General features: G+C 41.3%; 1 protein-coding gene across 1 annotated transcript in view; it reads right to left on the bottom strand.

Annotated features, from left to right (window-relative positions):
- The window catches only part of CDK14 (cyclin dependent kinase 14), a 582,239-nt gene extending 565,369 nt beyond the window's left edge, over positions 1-16,870 (bottom strand). The window contains exons 1-2 of the mRNA XM_080818397.1: positions 16,502-16,870; positions 9,893-9,924 (exon numbers count right to left, since the gene is read on the bottom strand). Of these exons, the coding sequence (XP_080674523.1) occupies positions 9,893-9,924; positions 16,502-16,592 (123 nt within the window). The 5' untranslated portion in view covers positions 16,593-16,870. The remainder of the gene's footprint in view (positions 1-9,892; positions 9,925-16,501) is intronic.
- Positions 16,871-18,207: the final 1,337 nt, after the last annotated feature.

The following is an 18,207-nucleotide window of genomic DNA, read 5'->3' as shown; positions in this document are numbered from 1 at the left end:
TTTAAGGCAAGGAACAGAGCAGAGGAACAGACTAATTTGTATCTACCAAGACAAATGTCATAGGCAATACTTACACTTGGCACATTTCCCATGGGCGAACTCTGGAATATGCCAAATGTCTGGTACTCTAACTGCAACTCAGCCCCTTTCTTTCCCACTCAAGAAAATACACCAAAAAACAATTAAGAGACTGACATCAATCTGCTCTACATTTTTTTTAAGGAAATTATTTCCACACTTTAATACTTCAGCTGATAAGAACATAGAGTTGTAACATGTTTGAGGTTGTATAGACTAGAAAGCTAATTCCCATACAATGGATATGAAGACACCTTCTAGACATCACACTTTAGAGACATTTCACATGAGAGTATACACAGACTGAGAAAACACAAATAAGCACAAGGAACTGGTGACTCCAAGCCTCCAAGACTGTTCAATTCCAAATCTCTTTCAATACTTAGGAGTCTGATCTGCCAGGTCAGAAAAATGTGTTATCAGTGAAAAGTCAACTAAGTATTCTATCTGACACGATTTAAGCTGAATATACAATTACATGTTAAGGGGCACCTGGGTGGCTCAGTCAGTTAAGCATCTACCTTCAGCTCAGGTCATGATCCTGGGGTCCTTGGAAAGAGTCCTGCATCAGGGTCCTCGCTCACCGGGAAGCCTGCTTCTCCCTCTCCCTGCCACTCCCCCTGCTTGTTCAGTCTCTCTCTCTCTCTCTCTCTCTCTCTCTCTCTGACAAATAAATAAAATACTTCAAAAAGAAAATTACATGTTAAAACAATTTTTTTCTACTTTAGTCGTAAGAGCCTTTAAAAAATTTCTGGTCCACATATTCCTTATGCTTGCATATAATATCATGGAATTTAGAATTTAAAGTCACTATTTAGAAAGACTTGCACATACAAAAAAAAAAAAAAAAACTACTTATCACACATCATTTAAAAATTAAGCAGAAAAATTAACAAGTCAGGAAATGACAGATGCTGGTGAGTATTTTCTTGAGTGGGAAAGAAAGGAGCTGAGTTGCAGTTAGAGTACCAGGCATTTGGCATATTCCAGAGTTTGCCCATGGGAAATGTGCCAAGTGTAAGTATTGCCTATGACATTTGTCTTGGTAGATAGGAGAAAGGGGAACCCTCCTACACTGTTGGTGGGAATGCAAGCTGGTGCAACCACTCTGGAAAATAGCATGGAGGTTCCTCAAAAAGTTGAAAATAGAGCTACCCTATGATCCAGCAATTGCACTACTGGGTATTTACCCTAAAGATACAAATGTAGCGATCCAAAGGTGCACATGCACCTGAATGTTTACAGCAGCAATGTCCACAACAGCCAAACTATGGAAAGAATCTAGATGTCCATCAACAGATGAATCGATAAAGAATTTGTGGTATGTATGTGTGTGTATACACACACACACACACACACACACACATATACATACACACGATGGAATACTATGCAGCCATCAAAAGAAATGAAATCTTGCCATTTGCGATGACATGGATGGAACTAGAGGGTATTATGCTTAGCGAAATAAGTCAATCAGAGAAAGACAACTATCATTTGATCTCCCCGATATGAGGAAGTTGAGAGGCAACGTGGGGGGTTTGGAGAGTAGGAAAATAATAAATTAAACAAGATGGGATTGGGGGGGAAACAAACCATAAGAGACTCTTAATCTCACAAAACAAAATGAGGGGGGCGCCTGGGTGGCTCAGTGCGTTAAGCCTCTGCCTTCGTCCTGGCTCAGGTCATGATCTCAGGGTCCTGGGATCAAGCCCCGCAGGCTCTCTTCTCAGCAGAGACTGCTTCTCCCTCCTACTCTGCCTGCCTCTCTGACTACTTGTGATCTCTCTCTGTCAAATAAATAAATAAAATCTTTAAAAAAAAAAAAAAAACTCACATTGAGGCATCCTAGAGGAATCAAGCTTGCAAAATGGAGACCAATTTTCTGGTTCCAATTTTTTGTAATCGTGCCTTTTGTACATTTTATGACAAGGAGAATAAAAAGAGTTAAGTGTGTTTTAGACTACAAAAAAAATTTAATAAGTGTATCTCTCAGATAAGGGCCACTTAGAAAGGTATGTCTGTCACACTGACCTGAAGGGCATCACACTCCAGGATCAAGTACAGAGCATGATTCCAGTCCTCTGAAAACCTTCAACCCCGGCCTAGCTGATTTCAATTATCATTATGGTGCCCAGAATAAGAGGCCACCTCAAATGCAACCAAGCAATTTAAGGATTTGTAGATTATAAATCACTGGCTCTAATTTCAGTGAGAAAGAAAATGGATATAACATACTCCCTATGGCTGGGCCCATTTTGTTCTTGTTGAAGAACATCATAAGTACATAAGTTGTATTAAAAATCCTCCCTACACCAAAGGTCAGCTCTCTACAAAAGAATCCAAACATGCAGATCAAAGCACACCCAGTAAGGGAACCCCAAGCACCTTACAGGAGAGACTTCGCATTGGTTCTGTTAACAGGTCTGCCACCAGGAGGCATAGAGCTCACAAAAAGAAACCGGGCCCTACTCATGCTTTCAACTTCTGGAACATTCTATCTCTTGGGAGTTAAGAATATGGAAGTGACTAATTCTCTTAAATGTCATAGATTTTACATTTTCTGACATGTACTTCCTCTCTGAATTTTTACAGCACTACCCAGACATTCTAGCCACTGTCTGGGACTAGACATAATTATTGTAATCATGTCTACCATAATTAGGGAGACAGTAAATGTGATCAAACACTTACAGAAAGGAAAAACTAAAGCACAAAGTTTCAAGAATCCAAAAATTTCAACTAAGTTTCAATGAAAGAATGAAGGAGGAAGTGAGGTTCTTTGTCAGCAGCCTAAAATGTTGCATTTGAAAAATTACTATGTACCAGGTTACTGGCACAATCAGAGAATAGTCTGTAGTCTACGCTTCTTGCATGGGACCAGTTCCAGGGATGTCAGACGTGACCACTGTGAAAATAAAAGCGGATATAGAGTCATGTAAAATCTCACTATTGAGAGTGACATTGACTCTGTGCCCAGGCCCAACATTCCAAGAATGACAGGAGCCAGCCAACAGGTACATGCCAGGGGGATTAAATTCTGTGAAACTTACTAGACTGAGAGTCAGGTTCAGAGCATATCCAGAGGCTGACATAAAACAGACATCAATAAGCATATGCTGCACAAATCTTTGAATCAGGAAGTATCATGACAAGAAAGATATTTGGGGAAGGGTGGCATAGAGGAGTGAGAAGATGGAACAGTGAGACCAATTCAGAGGTCACTGGGATTAAAAAAAAAAAAAAAAAAAAAAAGGTAAGAGTGATAAAGTCCTGAACTAAAGTGGTAGCAGTGGGAACGATAATGAAAGCATTAAAATAAGAGATGACTGATGAGGGTGGAAATGTGAGCCAGAGCTAGATCATGGAAGGCCTTGAATGCCAAGTTAAGAGTCTGGACTTGAACCTGCAGCAGAGAGCGCTTTCAAAGTATTAAGCAAGAGAAAAGCACGCTTGGCATTTCAGATCTGTTACAGTATTGGAACAGGAGGCAAGCTATAGACAGAGAAGCCGGTGAGGAGATGACCACAAGCCCAGGCAAAAGAGGCTCAGGAGGGGGAAGGGAGGTGGCAGGAAGCAACAAGGACCAAGCCAGTGTCAGGATGTGGGGCTTAGAGGGAAGCTCAGGACGGAGTCAGGCTGCTTCTGCCTTGGAAAATCGCTGACATGGGAAAGAGAAAAGGCACAGGTTTAGGAATATTTTGTATGTGCTGAGACTGAGATGACAAGGTGACACAGAGGCAGAAACATCTAACATATGGGTGTGGAGTTAGAGCAGAAAGTGAGGTCAGCCACATGCATGTGAGTATAATAAGGGAGTAGCCAAAAGCAAGGAACGGATGGACTCCTCAGGGAGGGCTACCGCTGCCACCAAAGAGATGGTGAAGACTTGCCCTTGCTCAGTGCCTCTGCTGAAATGCTGCACAGAGGAAGAGACAGGCTAAGAAAAGATAAGTAGATAAGGAAAGAAAGGATCAATCACACAAGCTTCTGGAGTGAAAGCCTCGACAGGAATGAAGGGGGAAATAGGAGGAACTAGCCTAGGACAGGAGAAAAGACACCTCCTCCTCTAAGACTGGAAAAAGGGAAGAAAAATTGAAGCCAGTCAAGGTATCTGTGCAGGCAAGGTGCTGACATCTAATAGTACTAAGTATTCAAAGGAGTTGGAGGGTGTCACGGGTTGGACTATGCCCACCAGCAATTCTAGTGTTGAGGTCTCTACCTGCCACCCCATACTTCTGAATGTGATCTTCTTTGGAAATAGGGTCAGTGCAGATGTCATTAGTTAAATTAAGGCGAGGTCATGCTGGAGGCAGGCGGGCCTCTAATTCAATATGACTGGTGTCTTTTTCTTTTTTCTTTTTTTTCTTTTTTTAACTTAAATTCAATTAATGAACATATAATGTATTATTGGTTTCGGAGATAGAGGTCAGCAATTCATCAGTCTTATATGATACTCAGTGCTCATTACATCACGTGCCCTCCTTAATGAACTGGTGTCTTTATAAGAGAGGGAAAGTTGGATCCACAGACACTCATTAAGGGAAGGTGATGTGAAGACACACAGGGAGAAGAAGGCCATCTACAAATGAACGAAAGAGGCCTGGGATGTATCCTTCGCTCAGAGCCTTCAGAAGTAACCAACCCAGCCCATGCTTTGATTTCAGACTTCTGGTCTTCAGAACTATGAGACAATTCACTTCTGCTGTTCAAGCCACTCAGTTTGTGGTATTTTTCTAAGGCGAGTCTAGCAAACTAATACAGAGGGAAAGTCATCTCCTAGAGGAAGGAGGGGTGGAGAAGGGTAGCTAGAAGGTTTGAGGGAAGTGGAAAGGTTTCAGCAGGAAACAAGCCAGCCACACAGTGCAAGACTGTGCACAGTTGCCTCGGGTTCCAGCTAAGGCCGGAGACAATAAATTTATTTACGGAGTGATTTCCTCAAGCAGCTCTTGGCAGCCACTGGGTAAGAGAGGAAAAGATGCCAGATCAAAATCGAGGGCTGGCAGGGTAGATTACCAGCGAAGTACAAAGGGATATGGCCACTGAGGCCACTGGGAAGGGAGTGATGTACCACGAGCGAACAGACAAGGAAACAGGAGGGGGAATGGGCTGTGGGATGAAGAACGGGATAGGAAGGTGGAGAAGGAAGGGGTCATCTGGAAACAGGGAGCCAACAAAGAAGAGATAAAGGGAGTGAGGAAGCTAACAGGGAAAGACTGTTACTGGGATTTGATATTTTCGATGAGGAAGTCAGAGAAGTCCGAAGCTAGACGGCTGTATACAATGTAATACGTTATTCACAGACTCTGAAACCTGAGGTGATAACAGTAGTTTGGTGGTGAAAACCTGCAACAGCTCCCACCAACTGCAGTGCATGGAAAATAATGCCCAGGGGTATCCCCAAATCATATTTGTACCTGATTCCTAGAATCTGTTCTCAGCAAAATCCCTGCTGTATTTCTATCATCTCTGGTATTACAAGCATATCTTTAAACAAAATTACAAAGAGGGGCTTGGACTAGAAGCAAAGATCAATGCATACTACCCCCATCTATCACACAAAATTATTATATTAAGCAGAGAGGAAGCAAGTTAACCTGTAAAAATGTACTTGAGGAAGTTACAGATCAGATGTAAAAATGTTAAGACAATTCAGATGCTCTCTACACATTCCCTTAGGATACAAAAAATAAAACAGCTGGAAGATGCCAAAACCTGTGTTGGCAGCCCCTTCTACTTTGCAAACAGGGAACTGACCAGGGCACAGAAGAATTAGAAAACTTGTAAATGACCATTCATTTTTTTCCAAACAAGTAAGTGCTTAATTATCTGGATTATCCATGACAAACAAACAAAACTCTTGCATTTCAAAGGTTTATTCCAGTCACTAGAATTTTTATATGTCTCACTCAATCACCAAGCAGAGTCAACACTTTGTTCTGGCAATTCATTGAAGCTAAAATAACAAAGGCATGAAGCAGAACAAAAACTACACAACTTAACCTTTTTAATTTACACAAGAACAATTCATAAAATGTTGTGGTTTTAGACATTTCTAACTCTTTCTATACACATATATTTATACTTACTCCGAATTTTTTACTTCTAAAGTCCGAAAAGTTTTATGTGGAGTACTTTTACATTGGAAGAGATTAACTGTGTTTTCTGACCTTTTATATTTTAGGTCTCATTTTAAAGCAAATCACTAAATAAAAAAATAAGATTCAAAACCTTCCTTCAAGTCATAGTACAGTATTGTTCACTGGCACAGGGAAAATAGGACCACTCGGGGGACATGGCCCACAACATCTACTAGGGACAAAAAGGTGAGAAAGAATTCAGAAAGTTCTGCAACTTTATAGAAAGATATAAGGATATCCTTATAAATGGTTAGTCTATCCATCAAATATATAAATTAAGCCTACAGAACATAAAACGCTTCCTATTTTAATCAGGGCCCAAATATATAATGAATGAAGGGCAAAATGACTGTCCTGTCCCAAAATATGATGGGCTTCAACAAAAGTTCCTACTCCAACAAAAATGCCTATTGTAAACATGCCTTCATACTTAACTTCCAAAGTGCCTCATCTCTCTCTACAATAACCATTAGAACACTGTTCCTGAATACAATTCCAGGCTGTTTATAAAAATCTGCAGTCATGGTATTTCAGCCTATTTAAGAATAAATGAATAAGCATTTCAAATAGATATACATCTCTTTTTCTCCCCTCTTCAAGGTCAAACATTTACACACACCCTAGAGAAAACCTCTGTAGCAATCAGGGAGCAGCAACTAAACTCTAGCCTTGAGGTAAGGAGCCCTTTGTCTCATAAATACTGTGTAAGAAGAGTTGCCACACCTTGATGCATATCTAAGAAGCTGACCCAGCCCCCACGTCTCAAAAGTCAAGTCTTTCCTGAATTCCAACAGGCTACAAGAGGAAAAGAAGACCAAGACATGGGTTCAAGAAAACGTCTAACAGTGTCGTCTGAAGACACTCATTGAAGAACTTGATGACTTTGTGTTTACTTAATCATAGACCTGGTGCTCTTTTCTGATCTTAGTAGAACTGTAGGTTCGTATTGAAGGCTATGAAGGATTTTTGCCCACATCTAAAGATTCAGGAAGCAACTTCAAGATGATCATCTACCTGACTGGTTTTACAAATGAGAAAACTAAATGGCTAGAAACTGGCAAAGGAGAATCCACCTGGTCTAACATTCGGTTTAACACTCTCTCTCCTTATTAGCAACAGATATTCACTCATATTCAACAGATATTTATAGAATGTTAAACGTGCAAGACACCTGAAGATTACAAAGCTGAACAGTAGGCATCCTCTCAAGGAGCCTAAAAAGTGATGGGTTTCAGATATTTTCACAGTTTTAATATGTAAATCATCATATGAAGCCTCATACGGAATTTCATAGAAGTATCCGAAAGTAACTCTCCTTATAGCTCTAATTAATTTTGAACTAAATCTTTCCTTCCTCCTTATAGCCCTTCCAAATACAGGTGATGTTATGGTGAGAACAACGGTAAGGAGATGATGATGCTGATGCTGATGATGATGAAGAAGAAGAAGATGGCGATGACAACAGGAGGAACACAAGGACATGACAATACCAATTGAGACACGATGTGTCCATCATTAACTGTAACCTTTACATACTTAGCTTATTTAATCTTCACAACAATCTTAGGAGGGAGACAAATACCTCTACTGGATAAAAGGTTTGGAAAAAGTCAGTCAATTGCCCTTGAGAGGGTAGTCGCCTTCCGGGAGTTCCAGTTTACACCCAGGCATGCCTCTACTACTACCGTCCCTAGATGCCTGACCGTGCCCTTACCATAAATTAACTGGAAATTCTCTGGCCCCTGTGGACCTCAGTTTCTTCATCAATGAAATGATGAAGTTGACCACGTGATTTCCAACATCTTTTCCAGGTATACCATTCTGTAATTTACTAATTTGAGGTTTTTAACCAATCTCTTATGATGCAGAGAAAGGAAATACTTTGTAAAAGCTAAGAATAACTTTGCCCCAAATTACAAAATCCAGACCTTTGTGCAGAGGTTTCCGGGGAAAGGAGGGTAGCTTGTTATGGGATTGATATATCCGTAACTTTCATCTGGGTTCCAGCCTCAGAGTTTTTTGAAAGCTAATCTCAGAGCCACATGACAAAATGACATGCAGTCATTAACAATGGCTTTTAAACTAAACAGGAGGTTTTTCAAATCCCTAATAATGATTAGAAGTCCTCTATGAAAACATGGGAAAATACCACGTTATTGCTTACAAGAAAAAAAGCAGGATGTAATATATGGCTTATGTTTTTTTGTTTCTGAACAAGGAGAAAGAAGCATGAAGAACATTCAACAGTGGTTGTAGCTAGGTAATAGGATTGGGAGATTTTTCATTCTCCTTTTCCTTATTTTTCTTTTTTATGTAAGCTTAAATTACCTCCATAATTAGAGGGGAGACTTTTCTTTTAAAAAGAGAAAAAAGGTGTCCAACATTCTTACACTGATTTCTTCTGAGAAGAAAATAAATACTCTCCTAAAAACATCTCCGTAACACTGCAGAAATTCCAGAAATACAGGTTTAGAGGAGAACATCATTACTACCCACTACAGATAGGGAGGAAAATAGTCCTCTATTGCTTCAGATCTAGAATAACTAAGTTTTACAGGATGTTTCAGGACTCCTGGTAGGGGAAGTTGCTCTGGAGTCCAGGGACATGAAGCTCCATAGAGCTGGGCACCAGGAAGAAAAGAACAGGTGCATCAGACAAAACAGCCAACCGTGAGAGCCAAAGGTCACTGGCCCCATCCAGAAATCCCAATTTGGAGCAGGTTCTCCCTGTGTGGTGCTGCCCTACGCCACGGCCAACCACAAGGTCAAGGGAACTTTCCATGAGCACAGATGTCCTCACTTCTCTGAAACACAACAGCAGAGGGAGGACAGGTAGCATATTTCATGGAACCGGCAGATGTTAAATCAAACAACCACAGCCAAACTACTCTAGGCTCCATTATGCTGCAGGATAAGCACATTGTGTGTATACATACCACTGTGTTCACAATAAACTCCCAATATGCATACACACATGGCCCAGTTTACAACACAGATCAATAACTGTGGCTTTGGATGGTGACAATGAAACACTTCACTCTATAGCACTCATGAGAATATTTTGTAAACACACTCTGTCTCTGGTGATTCCCACTGATACTACACACAACTCAGGAAAGAATACAATTTAAAAATCACATTCAATATGCTATTAATTACATAGGAACCCTCAGCCTTATTGGAACAGACTTTTTTTTGCTACTTTGTAGCAAGAAGATAAAGACAGATCTGATATACAAAGACTAGAAAAACTAGAACAGGAAAAGTCAGCTTCTCCTCTGGGAGTCTGACACACAATATGTGGCGTCAGCATCACATCACACCCTGATTCAGGGGAGGGCTGCAGGGAGCCGTGGTGCCCATCTCACCAACAACTCCAGACTTGCCCTAAGCACCCACATCCCACTAGGCTTTGCCAGCTCCACCACCATCAAGAAGGCAGCAGTACAAAGGCCCGCGGGTATCTTTTATTCATTTAAAAAGACATATTTCTGTTGACTCCTACCAAAACTCACTGGAATGATTACTTAAAACTGAAAATAATATAATGTAACTAGAGAGATGTCATCTTTTTTTTTAAGGCATTTTTTTTCCTAAGTGCGAAGTTGGTACCTATTAACTGTACTTGGCAGTAATTAAATACATCTAACATTAGATAAAGAAATTTAACCTACCTCATCAAAGGTGGTGTCGTCTTTCTTCAAAGCTATAAAATAAAAAGGGAAAGGAAAGTTATTGTGAAACATCTCAAAGAAACTAAGCATCTAAGCCCTAGAAAACAGAAAGAAAACAAAGCAGTATGGTGTTTTCATTTCAGAAAGTAAAACTGTACCCCAACCTGAATAACAATGTTATCATACAAATAGGAAAGCTGCAAATGAGACAGAGAATGGCACAGCACGCATCTTTGTGAAACACTTTCATAAATATGTAAATGGGTGATCCTCCCAAGTATGGAAAAGAAGTATGTGTATCTTTCCCCTAGCTCTTCTTTAGTAGGAAAATGTTTTAATGAAAAGTAGGAAAGCATCAAAAAGTAATCGTAAAGAAATTTCCCCTTCAACTTCTGGGTTTTGAGCATATCTCATCAGGCACGGTGTGTGGTCCTCCCAAACCAATTGTCAGGATGACACCCCCTCTGCACAGTGCCCTGAATGAGATTTTCATGCTGTGAGAAGTTTAAATACAGTGAGTAAAGACTAAGCATGTAAAATAAGCACTGCTCAGACATAATTCAAGCATTTCAGCATGATCTATTTTACAACAAAGTATCACCAAAGGAAACGATACATTCAGAATATTTTATGAGTTAGCAAATACTTAAAATTTATTTAAATATGCATGGCTTCAGAACTGGAATTTTATTACTCTAAAGAGAAAGAGAAGTATTTCATGCATTATTGGCAAACACCCTAGTTCCTTAAATCCTACAATTACTTGGAATGTTTCATATTAAGGAGAATGCACAAAGGAACTAATTTAGCTGAAACCACTAGTTGGAGAAATGTTCCCAATTTATAGAATTGCGCAAAGGTGTTTACTGGTCTATAGTAGAGTGTTCTAGTCAGGATAGAAGCACTTGTGTAGCTCTTACTTGGAAAGCTATGTTCTAACAAAAGCAATGGAAGCAAATTATGTTAGCAATTAAGCTCTGAGAGAAGTCATGTGCTTAAACTGAAGCCATCATTTCAGAGCTTATTCTATATAGCCGAGCAATCTTGAAAAGGTATTTTCTGTTTCCTACTATAGATGTGGTTGTAGAGAGTTAAGGTGGATGAGGGTAGACTGAGGGGGATAAAATGTTTCTGAAAGTTTAATGATTAGTTTTTCTCTTTTTTGCCTATGAAATTGATCTGTAATAAATTTCTCTACTTGCTTTATTGGAGGACAACTTCTTCTGAATGAAAAATTAAAAGACAGTCCTTTCTCCTAGTTTCAAATGGCTTATCTTGCATTCAATTACTTACACACATTTTATTATGTATTTGCTTTAACTTACATTAAATCTAAAATAAGCTATTTTGATGGAAAGCTATAAGAGCCTAGATGATTCTTAATGGCCTTATTTTAACTCAGAATGTAAAACTTCTAATCTAGAAGGCTCTCTTTAAATATCAGCCAACCATGTTACTAAACTACAACCCTCACTTCCCTCAAACCTAAGGCATGTCCTCTAATCAACATACTTGAGTAGGGATTCCTAGATAACATACTAGTGACCTACAGAAATATAGGCAAGTTGTTCCACCTAAAAAATAAAAAAAAAAAGGGGGGATGAGAACTGATTACCTCACTGACTTCAAATACAAAGTCAATCACTGTACAGCCTCATACCCAGCTCATTAACAAAGATTAACAAAGATTAATGAAAAAATATGTGGCTGTCATGCAAGATGCAAAGCTAAAGCACCAAGCTTATAATTCACAGCACAAACTTTCTATACTTTATTTACTTGGGACATGATAAAAGTTCCCAAATTTAGCCATGGGTTTTCTTAAGCAAAGCATCCAATTGGAACTACAGTCGATACAGTCCTTTGAGGAACTGCGAACAGAATGAAGACCCTCAAGGTGAGAGAAAGCAAAAAACTAAAATGTCTTCAACATCCGGACAGGACTATTTCCTGCTGGCCTCCTAAGTCCTTCACCATTCTGGATAAGAGGTGGGGTCTGAGGGCAAAAAGAGAAGGAAGAAACAGAAGAGGAATTGCAGGTGTATTTTCTAAAATATAAGGAGCAGGAAACTAAATTCTCTCCCTGGCACTCTATTCTCAAGCCCAACATACCACAGGGAAGAATATTTTAAGACCTAAAAAATCTACAGCTTTGTTGAAACCCTTTATAAGTAGATCGACACCTTATTCAGTTTCTTATAAATATTGAATCCTTGCCCTGAACAGCAGTTAACAGTAACAACAAAGGCCAATTAAAGATGCCTCTGCCAAATATTTATCAGGTCACTGATGAATAAACTCTGACCTAAACAAGCACAAAACATCTCATTATTGATTATATTCCCTGATTGTCATTAATCATTCATGTAAACGTAAACTCACAACTGTCTTTGACGATGTCTTGGAATAGCAAGCATATCACATTCTTATAGGTTAACAAAGGGGTATACATTAAATCATTTAAGATAATCAGGTATCCTATTTAGTCCTCTGCTCAGACATTGCTTCCTCTAGACAGCTTTCCAAGATCTCACCAAGACTAAAGTGGTATCCTTCCTATATTCTCCAACAGCAAATCATGCTAATCTTCCTGGTAAAATCTGTCACTCTATATTGCCAATGCCCATTCATTGGCCTGTATTCTCTTAAAGTCCTCAAGGACTGGTAACAGTGGCCGCTGAGTCTGAATGTCAGCACACTAACTGGCACATACAAGCTATTCAACAATTATTTGTTAAATTAATGAGTTCTACCTCAATGGCAAAATCATAGCCTCTTACATTTTGAGACACAAATGCTAAAGTTTTGGCATATGAAAACCATATACACTTTTCTGTTACAAAAGGATCATAGATAAAAATTCCATTTCATAGTTTGCAAATTAAAATCTTCTGACACTACATTGGGAGAGAATATGGTACTATATCTAAATTCTGTGCCTGAAACTTTACCCTTAAGAATGGACTTAGCAAATGACAGCTGGACCCCACATTACACACTTCAGCACAAGGTAACAAACCCCAAAATTCAGTGTATCCATAGCCTCTTCATTTCATTCAGTTCTCTCACAAACTACACCTTTTAAAGAAATGGTATAGACGGGGTTCATCTCTAGCATCACAGAGTATAAACTTCCTTTCTCTACAAATTAATCCAAGTATGAAGAAATGCATTCAAATGAATATGAAGAAATGCCAGTTTGACCTTAATCTTACTCTAGATATTACAGAAAACCTTCCTCCTCCTAGGCTATCATTCAAAAATTAAAAGAAAGAAGAAAAGAAAAGAGGAAAAGGATTTTAATATAAACTTTTTAACAACTAAGTACCCATTTGTCATTTTTTATGCTAATCAAAATTTTAAAAAAGAAAGAAAGAAAGAAAAACATGAGACAACTGCAGGAGTTCCTAAATAAGTGAACACACTGACACTATTTAACAGAAAACGATAAACACCACTGAAATCAGAGGATGACTTTGAAATTCAATTACACCCATCTTTTAAAGAACTGTAACTGTGTTAAAGTCACTCTCTGGCAGATGTCATAAATTAGAGTGCTATGGCTTGAAAGCAAATGTGTTTTATTAGAACTTATATTATATAGTAATCTCAGATCAGCTGTATTTGGGATGGGTAGTGACAAAGTTGACATGATCATTCATGTATGAAAAAATTTAACATTAGCATTACCACTTTAATATAGTCAAAATTGTTAATAAAAAACATTGAATATCACATACTTTCAAAAATTATCCTCATTTTCTATAGATGACTAATTTCTCATGGTTAAACAACAATACTGTATATTTTGCCATATAACAAGCTATACTTTTGAATCATACTAAAAAAGCAAAATTAAGTAAGTATGTTTATTTCAAAAGCCATCATAGATTGGTTAAAGGGAATGAATATATTGAAATGTCAGATTATTCAACAAGAATAAACCATTCACTCTTTGATCTCCTCATGAAGTACCAATGAAGACAAGAGGAAGACAGGGAATAAACAGAAATGGGAAGGAAGAATATCAGCCCCCAGTACTGTTCTTCACATGTAACAGATACTGCACTAGATATTTTATGTATCCTACCTGATTTATTCTTCACAACAACCTTGAGAAAATTCATACATGTGGACTCTGGGGTTTAGGGATATTCTGCTAATTGCCCAAGGCACACACACAGCAAGCTGGGAAAACAGGGTTCAAAACCCATCCTGTTTTTAGACTATAAAGTCAGTAGCCACTTCTAGCCCTCATTTCTCTTGCTTCCAACCTAGAAGATCAATTACGTCAATGATATAATCACCAATAATAATAACATTACAAACACCTATTGAGTCTGCACTACATACCACGCAGGACATCATATGCATTATTTTACTAAGTGCCAGTAACAAAACTGAGTTGTACATGAAAAACTGAAGCTCAGAAGTTGAGGGACCTGTCCAAGGTCACATAGCTACAAGTGGCAAGATGGCAAATCCCCAATGGTCTGACACACACAGCCCACACCCTTCATCTATGCACTACATAATTCCAGAGTAAAAATTCCATTCAATAGCCTCAAGCACCTTAAAATCTTTACATAATCAAACTGATTTTATTGCTCTGTAACTCTGCAAATAAAACATAAAGAAAATACATAGATAATATAGATTAGTTTTTCTGTAACCCCATTTCCAGTGCATGTCTTGGGTTTGCTATACAAGCATAACCACATAAGACCTCTCTATCTCCTTTTACAGTACACCAGAATTAGAGTTACTATGCAGAATCGTGACCTTCCATCAATACAAGAAACAATCAGTTATGTTCACTGCACTGTATTGTTTCTGAAAGGGAGGAAGTAAAATCTACCAGATCTTAGAAGATATTTTAACAAGTGCTGGAATCAAAAGGAGTTTCACATCACTAAATCTCAGTAAGCTAGAAAATCCAATTAACTGTAATACCCCCATTTGCTGCATTGTAGTTAATCCAAATTTTACTGATTGTCTATCAAAATCTTGAAATCGCTTAAACATAAGGAATTTTTGTATTAATGTCCTTGGTTTCTTACTGAGATTCAACTGCAATGAATTATTTAACACAAACTGGAAGGGCTCCAACAGAGTCATTAGCATTAGTAAATATACAGTTAATGTGTTTTAGAACAGGGCTTAATGGACTCCAGAACCTGCCTCTGTAATGGTTTGGGTCCTGAGCTGGACATCCTCCTCAAAAATGCACACCAACTCAACACCTTGCTCTCTCACATTCCTCCTGGCTTCAAACTTCATTTGCATGTAGAAACTCTTCATATACATCCCTAAGTAAAAGTGAAACTGCAAATACCCAATACATGTAGTAAGTAAAACCAGGATTAAATATTGGTTTCACACCATAACTTTACAGTCATTTTGGGAGAGACGTTGTATACTAATGAGAAATTTTAAGTTAAAGAAAACTGGCTAAATTTTGATCCATTATTTTCTCTTACTTGAACAAAGTTTGCATATTTTAGAGTGCACTTATAGAGTGATTTTTAAAGGAAGGGATGGAAGGATGACTACAATACTCATATGCACCCCAGGAGTTTATTTTAAGGAATTAAGTACCTTATGCTTAATTTCCATTAACACGTTCATTAACATGGATGACATGTTAAATAAGTGAAACAAAGGCTAGAAAGCTTCTTAGGGAATCTGAGGGGTTATTTTTAGTGCTTGTATGATTCTCTTGCTGCGAACAGTTACCTATATAAATGAAGGTTATAATGTTAGAGGAAGCAGCCACCGTTTTAAAGGGGGTTTTCTATGGCCAATCCCAAAAAGCTAAGAAACCCATTCCACATAATACTGTTGTCACCCTGTTAATAGTTCGTGACATGGATTTATTCTTAAATGTCCTAAACATTTCCCAGTCGTTTTTTATTTGTAGATCAGTTGGTTGGTTGGCTGGCTGGTTTAAAGACAATAGCTCTGGAGCTCTGGCTCTGGTAAATATAAGAAGTTCGGGACACTTATTCCTAAATGTTCAGAGAAGTTCACAGCGCGCATTTATTTGCTGCAATGGAAAGATTCAGAGAGCTCGGGACGGAACAGCCAAATCTCGCTTTCGAGGACCCGAAGTACCGAACAAAAGGTCCCAAGGTATCTGCCCCACTTCCCTTTAGATTGGATGTGTTAAACAATAACAAGGCACAGCTCAGCGTCTCACCAATTTTCAAAGCTAAATTATTGACTAAACACCCCCAGGGCAGAGCCTGCGCGCAAAAAAATAAGAAGTAACCCAGGCGACCGCGCAGCCGGGTGCGCAGCGGGGCCCGGGGAGTCCCATCGCCTGTCCACCGCAGGCGCGACAGCCCGAGCGCCAGTGGCGAGAGACGGAACCCAAATTGTAGGCTAAGATCATCCACAAACGAACCCCGAGATCCTAAAGGAGAGGGGTGTCTCTCCTTTCCATTGTCGCCCTCCCCCCAGGTCTGGGCACTGTTCCCTCCACCGACCGCTCGCAGCGCACCCCACGCTGGCCCGGGTGGCCGCTGCATTGGTGGTGCCAGAAGCGCGGGGAGGAGGCACCGGCGCCGGAGGCGACGGGCCGGGTGCCCGGGGCAGCGCGCCACTCACCAATGCGGCTGAAACTCTCCGACAAAGTTCTCCGCAACTTCTTCATCTTGCCGATCTTCTCGGCGGGCTGCGGCTCAATGAGGTCGCACATCTGGGCGACACTGGGCTCCGGCAACTTCCCCAAACTGGTCCAGAGCGAAGCGCAGACAACGGCGAGGGCGCGCGGCAAGAAGGCGGCGCCTCCTCCTCCTCCTCCTCCTCCTTCACTACCTCCTCCTCCGGCCAGGAGGCGACGCACTGGGCTCGGGAGGCGAGTGGCGAGCTGCAGGCTCCTCTCGGGCCTGGGCCGCGGCTGGGCGGGCGGGGGCGTTCTACGTGGTGCCGGGGGCGGCCGCCATCGCAGCCGCCGCCGCCGCCGTGGCCCCGCGCCGCGCCGCCGCCGCCCGGCTCATTTTCCCTCCTTTGTAACCGAGAGCAGCGCGGCGGGCGGCCGGCAGTGGGGGTGGCGCGGCCGGAGGCGGGGCGGGGGCGGGCTGAGCACGAGGTGCGGGAGCCGGGGGTCGCAGGGTACGCGGGGCACAGGCGGGGAGAAGTTCTCAGCCCCGAGTTTCGGAAATTCGAGAGAAAAGAGCCGCGGCGAGGAACCGCCACCCGCCCCACCCTCCCCGCCCCTCCCGCCGCCTCTGCCCCGCCTTTCCTGGGCAAAGGACCCCGGGCGCGGAACCCCCCGCGGGACCTCGGCTCCAGGGCTCGGAGTCCGCGTCCTCTTCGGGCCTCATAGCCGGGCTCACGCCCCCGCGGCGCCCCCTCCCGGCCGCCCCCGCGCGCCTCCCCCGGCCCTGCCCGCCCCGCCCCGCCCGCTCTCTCCCGGACCGGCCCCCGGCCCGGCGGAGGGCCTCGAACAGGCAGGGCTGGCAACTGGCCGCGACTGGGACTCCGTCTTACTCTGTGGGGAGGCCCCCTAAAGGGAAGGCTCTGGATCGCGGTCATTTATCTGAGTGGTTTTCTCCTTGCCACGAACGCGTGTGAAAGGAGCGAGGAGTTGGGGGAAGGAGGTGGCCGCCACCACTGCCTCTGAGTCCGGGAATGGAAAGGCCTGGGGACCACTCAGGTTTGACGGGGATTTTTTTTTTTTTTTCCAGTTTTGCCCGGGAGACTGTGAAGTGAAAGATCCAAAGGGAAAGGTGGGCCCGTTTTTTAGGGGTCAAGTGCAAGGTGGAAGCGTCATCTCCAACCCCCCAAGGCAGAGCTAGTGCTATTTCCTTCACCCCTGTGTCACTCTGAGTGACTGATGGGCATGTAGATGTAGCTAATTTCTGATATGAACACCCAGTTCCATGGTAAATAGCAAACAGAAGTCCTTCGTCTCTATCAGTTTTAGAATGTATTTCCAAATTGGAAGACTTGGAGGCCAAAAAGATTGTGACCTCCTCTCCTCTCCCCTCAAAAAAATAAAATTTTAAAAGAAGGGGGTTAGGGGAGGTTTTTTAAAATCCCAGAACAAACAGTTCAGGCAGCAAACACACATTGTCTTCATTCTGTTAAAACGTGGTGCAGCGAGCGCTCCAAACGTCAGTCTCCCAGGGGAGAGAGAAGGAAGATGGGGGAGGGCCTGAATGTTGATTTGGGGCCAGCAAACTCCTTATGAATAGAAATTTAGTAATCTTGAGTCATCTGGCTGTGTAAGTAATAAGAGCTTGTGAGCATGTGACAATCCTGTTTGGTTTAAAGGAAGTTTTGGGGAGTTTGTGTTTTGTTAAAAGACT

Source organism: Martes martes (assembly GCF_963455335.1).
Source record: "Martes martes genome assembly, chromosome: 11".
Taxonomy (NCBI): Eukaryota; Metazoa; Chordata; class Mammalia; order Carnivora; family Mustelidae; genus Martes; species Martes martes.
This window is presented reverse-complemented; position numbering and strand designations above follow the sequence as displayed.